At 43.7% G+C, this 8,008-nt stretch overlaps 1 protein-coding gene across 1 annotated transcript in view; it reads left to right on the forward strand.

Annotated features, from left to right (window-relative positions):
• The window catches only part of cavin4a (caveolae associated protein 4a), a 6,845-nt gene extending 2,772 nt beyond the window's left edge, over window positions 1–4,073 (forward strand). Inside the window, exon 2 of the mRNA XM_034888592.1 lies at window positions 2,259–4,073. Coding sequence (XP_034744483.1) covers window positions 2,259–2,840 — 582 coding nt within the window. The 3' untranslated portion in view covers window positions 2,841–4,073. The remainder of the gene's footprint in view (window positions 1–2,258) is intronic.
• Window positions 4,074–8,008: the final 3,935 nt, after the last annotated feature.

The raw sequence follows: 8,008 nt of genomic DNA on the forward strand, positions 1-8,008 counted from the left end.
CTATCTTTGTTGGGAGCTGCACATGCTCAGTAGCTCGGTAAGATCCATCAGCTGATAACTCTTTCTCCAGCTTTGGTCTGTCCAAGGCAGGACCAGCTGGGAGACTTCTTCTAGACCAGGGACACAACAGGGACAGGAAGAAGAACAGGGACAGGAAGAAGAACAGGGACAGGGAGGAGAACAGGGAAAGGGAGGAGAACAGGGACAGGAAGTAGAACAGGGACAGGAAGAAGAACAGGGACAGGGAGGAGAACAGGGACAGGAAGTAGAACAGGGACAGGAAGAAGAACAGGGACAGGGAGGAGAACAGGGACAGGGAGTAGAACAGGGACAGGAAGTAGAACAGGGACAGGGAGTAGAACAGGGACAGGGAGGAGAACAGGGACAGGGAGTAGAACAGGGACAGGGAGTAGAACAGGGACAGGAAGTAGAACAGGGACAGGGAGTAGAACAGGGACAAGAACAGGGACAAGGAGGAGAACAGGGACAGGAAGTAGAACAGGGACAGGGAGGAGAACAGGGACAGGAAGTAGAACAGGGACAGGGAGTAGAACAGGGACAGGAAATAGAACAGGGACAGGGAGGAGAACAGGGACAGGAAGTAGAACAGTTAAAAGTCTCCTTTGGCGTCCGGTCTAAAGGCGCTTGGGCGGGACTCTTGGCGTCCCTTTTTGACGGTCCCGGGACTCGCGTCTAGTCTTTTTCTTTGAGTTTAGTCTAAATAATTCCTGATTTCTGCTTTTCTAACTCAAACATTAGGTATTATTTCCTATAAATGAGGTTTATTGACCATAAATTCCTAAAATAACTGTAAAAGTAAAGTTAATAAGTTAGGTTAACGTAGTGTTGAAAACGTCAAAAAAAGTCACAACCATTGAAAGAAAATGGTCAAAAGTGACCAAAAAACAAAAGAAAAAGTTAAAAATATAAATTAAAAGCATCAACATAAGGGTTCAGATGTTTCATTCTGCACCGCCCGACATCCCCCCCCCCCCCCCCCCCCCCCCCCCCCCCCCCCCCCAGCTAAACCCACATGGCGTCATCATTACATCGGCGTCCATCTTGTGTTGCAGCCTGCAGCTTCCTGTCTGCGCCGGTCTCACTGACTCCTCATCTGGAGGAAACAGGAACATGATCTCATGAAGATGCCGAGCTCTCTCAGAGGAATATCGTGTTTTCTATCTCAACGTGACAGAGAATCCGTAACGGATAGAAGAGACAGATGAGAAGGCGGATGTGGTTTCATGTCTTCCCGTGCAGGTCCGGCGCCATGTGTGGGGGGGGATATTCTACAATGTAGGCTGAGACGAATCCCATGTCTTCAGATTAAATGCAGCTTTATTCACACAGGGAACAGACTTTCATTACAGGAAGAAGAGTTGACATACAATCGGATGCACTGCTCAAAGATTCTCAATGAATGTACAATCAACCCCTTCTTTAGAGTCTTTAGGACCCCCCTTCGGCATCCTTTATAGTCTTTAAGACGCCCCTTCTGGACCCACTCACTCCTGACATCATCCTCCACTCTGGATCCTTTACAGTCTTTAGGACCCCCCTTCTGGACCCACTCACTCCTGACATCATCCTCCACTTTGGATCCTTTATAGTCTTTAGGACCCCCCTTCTGGACCCACTCACTCCTGACATCATCCTCCACTTTGGTTCCTTTATAGTCTTTAGGACCCCCCTTCTGGACCCACTCATTCCTGACATCATCCTCCACTCTGGATCCTTTATAGTCTTTAGGACCCCCCTTCTGGACCCACTCACTCCTGACATCATCCTCCACTCAGGGGCGTCTTATTCAATTTTATAGCATTGTAAAACAAATGGAAGTGTTTTTGAAATAGTATTGAGTAAAAGTTGACATATTCCAGTCTGTGATTATCATCAACATCCATTCCTTTAATTTTAGTCTCAATAATTCCTAATTTCTGCTTTTCTAACTCAAACATTAGGTTAAATTTCCTATAAATGAGGTTTATTGACCATAAATTCCAAAAATAACTATAAAACTAAAGTTAATAAGTTAGTGTTACATAGTGTTGAAAACGTCAAAAACAACAAACAAAAAGCGTTAAATGTGTTGAAAAAAGGACAAAAACGTAAGAACAGTTGCTCCCTGGACCAGTTAAGGGGGTGAACACCAGGGTCTGATGGTCTGAAGATTTGATTCTACTTAATGTCTAGGTTGTTTCTCCCTGGACCTTCGATCTGTTGCCCTGACTGTGTCCTTTCTTTGTTCCTCTGTGCAGGGTGAGACCGAGATCCCATCTGTGGCCGTCACTAAGTCCTCCAAAGGATGCGGCCTGGACGGGGTGGAGATTGAACCCGACTCCTACGACGTCCCTGCAGACCTCTCCTCCGACGAGGAGTACCTGAGCGTGGAGGAGGCCGACCCCTCGCGAGCCGCCCGCATCAAGAAGTCCGTCGTGAAGAGCACGGAGAGCCTGAAGGCTGCCTTCTCCAAGGAGAACATGAGCAAAACCAGAGGCAACCTGGGCGCCAAGTTCCACAACCTGGGCGAGAAGGTCTTGCCCAACGAGCGGAGGGACAAGATGCACCAGGCCGGCGAGCGCCTGAAGCAGTCCGGCGAGCGCCTGAAGGACAACATCGCCAAGAAAGCCCCGACCAGAGAGACCTTCCGCATCAAGCTGAAGAAGGAGAGAGCCGTCGCCGAGGGCCAGGAGGGCGCCGAGGCCGGAGCCGAGGCCCAGGCCGAGCTCCGCGTCGACGCCCCGGCCGAGGAGAAGCCGCTGGCCTACACCGAGGTCGCAATGGAAACCAAGAGAGAAGGGCCGGTGGAGGAAGTCGGCACCAAGCGGATAGAAGACTAGATCAGAAGTAGATCAGACGTCAGATTAGACGTGAAGAAGAGGCGGGGTAGCCGCGGGAGAGCTCGTAATGCCGAGGATTCGGACAGGGAGGTTCTGTGATTGGTCAACATTGACGGACATTTTTTTATTTTTATTCGCTAGGGTTTAGTCAAACGGAAGAATCGGTTCTGACGCCAAAAACTCATCCGAACTGGTTATTTATCAAGTCTATTTCAGGGTGTTGAATCAAGTCACTCTGTCAGATCTGTTGTATCATTAACACAACTCGACACGCATGAATCTTTATTTAAAATGCACTAAAGAAACGAACAGTTTTAGAATTTGTTGACTAATCTGTGAGTCCAAAAGTTTCAGAGATTGTTAAAGGGGTTGTGTTGGGATTGGTCACCATGGTGACACCAGATGGCTTGAAGGAAACGGTTGATAAAGGATGATGAATGTTGATCTGAAGTTTGTGAATTGATCTTTTATCTGGATGTACATATGATGTGGTGCATACATAACACTGGGGAGTCGAAATCTGGTGAGTGCGGGACTCAGCTGAGTAATTAATCATGAATAAGCATAAAAAAATTACTCAAACTAACGAAATCTTAGTAGACTAAACTTAAAACCACAGATTAGTCGACTTATCAACTCAGAGGAGACAGGCCAATCACCACAGCTGGTCGGTCTGACCTCATGCTGCCTGAGCTCATTATTATTCATGGGCTGGGTAAAGGATGCTCTCATTGGCTAGCTGTTAGCCAATCAGAGTCAAGAGGTTGAATATTAATGAGAACTGGCCCAAATGGAGCTGCAGACCCTCCACGGCCCAATCCCAAAGGGAGCCCTGAGGACTAAAGACTCCCAGACTTAGTTGATCTCAGGTGCCAAGTGAGTGAGCGTGTGAGGTCACATGGGCTCAGCCAATCAGAGTCAAGCAGCTTAGCTGGTTGAATAATAATGAGAACTGGCACATATCTTCCTGCAGGCTTTGTACACCGCGCTAAGAATGGCTTGAAACAAGGTAACCAAGGAGTTTTTTCCACAAAAACTGTTAGAGTCCGTGTTAGAACTTCAGACATTACCATTTACAAAGTAATTAAAAAAGAGTGGCAGGGCACCTTTAATATTTAACAATAAAACAAAACAGCTGATTGAGGACCTGTGTTGTTGTTTCGGCCTGTACTTTATAAGCAGCACCAGACGTTGATCATTCTGTTTTTGTATAAATAAAGTTCTCATGAAACCTCAGTGAACTTGTGTGTTGGATTTAAACACACAACACAGAGCTGCAGTTTTGGGTGTTTTTATTTTGATAAGCTTCCCGCCAAAATAATGTTTTCGCTTCCGTTTGTCTGTTTTTGTTGTTCGTCTGTTTGCAGGATTACAGAAAACAACTGGCCTGGTTTTTGTTAACGTTAGCACCTCTCTCTCTCTCTCTCTCTGTTTTTTCTCTAGCTCGCTCCACCACTTTGTTTATCTACCATTAGCACCTCTCTCTCTCTCTCTCTCTCTCTCTCTGTTCTTTCTCTAGCTTGCTCCACCACTTTGTTTATCTAACGTTAGCACCTCTCTCTCTCTCTCTGTTCTTTCTCTAGCTCGCTCCAACAATTGTTGAAGTTTTTTTTTATCACTTTTTTTATGCTTTTCTATCACATTTTGACGCTTTGTTTTTTGTCAGTTTGACGCTTTTTTATCACTTTTTGAAGCTATTTAAAATAACTTTATGGACGTTTATTTTAATCAAATTTTTATCACTTTTTGATGCTTCTTTCAACATTTCCTTCATTTTTGTACCACTACCATCAGTCTACTGTACACATCACTAACACCAACATATCACCACTAGTTTTACAGTTTTCTTTTATGAATTCATGTTCAGGAAACCTCATTCATATGAAGTTTTTTGGGGGGGAAATGAAACACCCAAAATTCCATAAAGTAGTGAACTGATCCTTCAGGGTTATATGAAACCATCCATGTAATATTTGGAGAAATTTAGATGAAACAACCTCAAATTTCTGATGTAGAAACTTTGTAAAACGGGTCAAATTTGACCCCAGGACAAGAGGAGGGGTAATTTAAGTGGCAGATGAATGAGATCGGGGGAGATAGCGATGGAGAGGAGGGATGATCTTATCCTCTGTCGCCGTGGGATACCCAGATTGAGATGCTACTGAAACAACCAGACGTCTGTGAAAATATAAGCAAGAATCAAAGGGATCAGGCCTTGGCGGGTAATTATAATTAGAGTTATATAAATGATAATACTCCTGCAGTGTCAATGCAACTTTATTGTCCTATATGTAGCTAAAGAGGCAGGATTAAGTCAAATTAATTACATTTAAGCAGGATCAATACTGTTGATTCTAATAGATTGACAACAACGTAATTATGTACGATTAAGAGTGTTGTTTTGTCTTCTTGTGGTTTTATTTTTGCCTCTTATGGCAGGAGGAGATTCCGGTTGGAGAACACGAGGCAGAACAGGCAGAAGAAAAAGGAACAAATCAATGTTGTAATTAAAGAGCTTACAGTCGGGCACGAAGTCCAAAACAAGCAAACGGATCCAGAGGAGAGAGAGGAAGATATCGATAGAAAACCAGCTCAGAATGGGCCTTGAGACGGTTGGGGGGGGGGGGTTAATGCTAAAGGAAGTTAGCATTTCTGGTGTGCGTACAACCTGAATTGAAACAATGCAATTAGAATATTTTCACAATACCTAATATTTATTTATTATAATTAAGTGCTAAAAATAGCACGGTTTTGGTGCTATTATTAATACACACATATACACTTATATGACACACACACACATATACACACATATACACGCATATAGCACAAATACCTAAGAATAAAAAGTAAAAGTAAAAATAAAATGATAAAATTACAAATAAAAATTAACAATCACTCTCAGAAATTCAACAGCCATGATGAGGTGAGATACGATGGTAGGCTGTGTGTGATGGTGAGGTGCACAGTGCAGGGATTGAACAGTGCTTCTGCTGGTCTCTATATCTGTGCAGTACTTTGGGGCAGTAGTGACGGTTTGTAAATGTGCTATATGACCATATAACTATGTACTTTGACCTTTGACGTAAGTGAGTCAGCAGAGTCCTGCAGATTGGGTTTTCCACGGCCTCGGCGTCTAAATGAAACGTCCGTCACTCTGCTTTCTCCGGAAGGGAATTCACAGTCGGACTCGTCTTCAGCGGTTTGTCCAGTGTTACTTTATTGGCCCTAAAACAAACACAGGGGATCATATTTCCTCAAGGAGTCCAATCAGACCCGGCCAGCTGCAACGTAAACCCTGTAGAGATGGGGGACGATGAAAGACGCTCTGTGGTCTGAGCATCAAATCAAATTATCTGCTCGCTAAGTCCTAGAGATTTATCTGCAGAGCTCTAAGTAGTCTCGGGAAAAGTGCTGTCTTTGTTTAGGATTCAGGGCCTCCCAGTGGTGGGCAAGTTAATTCCAAAATGTAAATCATACCAGGGCTGTAGTCAAGACCTTAGTCGAGTCCAAGACAAGTCCAAGAACAGGACTAGATGAGTCCAAGTCAAGACCGAGTCCAAAGAGTTTTAAGTCCAAGTCAAGACCAAGTCCAAAAAGGTTGGAGTCCAAGACAAGGCAGAGTCCAAAAAGGTTGGAGTCCGAGTCCAAAAAGGTTGGAGTCTGAGTCAAGACCGAGTCCAGGACAGAAAATAAAGACACTGGTTCATGAAGCTTCATTCAGCCATCACCAGTAGGAACCAATGGACCACTGTTTTGACCCATTGACCTATTTTTGGTTTCATTCGGCCATCACTAGCCGCCACCATAAACGTAGGGCGTGACCGCAGCTTGAACAAACGACCTATATGCATATTTCAAGGGTAGGGTAAGTCTCTTAACTTCCCCCGGTTCAGCCACAGGAAGTCTGTCTGCAGAGCTTCTTCTCCTGCGTGGCTGCACTGATGCCAGAAACCATAATTTTGATTTATTTCACAGAGAGCGGCAGCGGGAAGGAGATTGAGACGCCACTGTGGAGTGATTGCGTTCAGCTCCATCTGCTTGTTATGCATTATCTGAGCAAAATTGAGTTCTTCAAGCAATCTGTAGAAGAGAAACGGCCTCGGGTGGTTCCAGTGCAGAGAAGGAAAAGACAACACTCGGTTTCATTAACACGTTTTCATCTTCTCTTACAGTGCAGGAACACTTTGTTGTTCACGTCTGTGCCTGAAACACTTGAATAACCTGCAGATGTTTCCTGAGGGGTCTCCGTTGTTCTGAGATTGACTTGTCGTTCAGCAGCGTAATACATTTACACTCTCACAGGTTGGCATTTACATCTCGTTGCACAGAGCGGGAGGGGGGGGGGGAATTGCTGAACTGGATTCAGTTCTTTTGTTTTTGACTCCATTTGTTACCTGAAAAGTTTCAGTTACAATCCAGGACATTTCTTCTTTTAAAAAATCATCTATTAAGCCAAGACTGTGGCTTGGCAAGGTGTAGCAATCTTTCATTCTTTGTCCACTGTGACAGCTACAAGACCCCGAAAAAAAGAGCTATCGTAGTCAAAGTATAGAAGACAATGGACAGGGACAAGGGACTGGGAGAGTCTGCATTGGAGAAATCAACCCTGCCTACCTGAAGAAGCTGAAACAGCAGCTTGATTTACATGAATGGATTACATTTACATTAAGAGTGTGTGATGAAGTAGACCGATAAAGGATTTTTAAGGCCGACACCAATTTAAATATTTGGTTATTTAAAAATCTGATGTATCAGCCAATATATATTTAAATGTAAAAATCCAGAAATGCATAAGAAAACAAACAGATTTCCCTAACATTAGTTGTTTGCTATTGTTAGTTATTAGTTATTTCTTTTGAGTTCCCACTAAAATAATATGGTAATTTGATTGTCACAACAAAACATCAAAACATATTAAAAGTTCGAATAAATAAAATGTACACAAATACAAACAGAAGATGAAAAAATTAACAAACAGGGACGTTGTAGAGCGTCCTCTGGTGGACAGACTATGTAACTACTTCAAAAACATACTGTTTTTTTATTAGCCATTGTAAATGCCTGATATCAACCAATAATATCACCCCGTCTTGTGTTTTCTCCTTAACTTCTCCAGGACATGAACACCTATTTCCTGGTGAAAGTCTTGTGTTTTCTCCTTAACT

The sequence above is a fragment of the Etheostoma cragini genome, chromosome 12 (assembly GCF_013103735.1).
Source record: "Etheostoma cragini isolate CJK2018 chromosome 12, CSU_Ecrag_1.0, whole genome shotgun sequence".
In the NCBI taxonomy this organism is placed as follows: Eukaryota; Metazoa; Chordata; class Actinopteri; order Perciformes; family Percidae; genus Etheostoma; species Etheostoma cragini.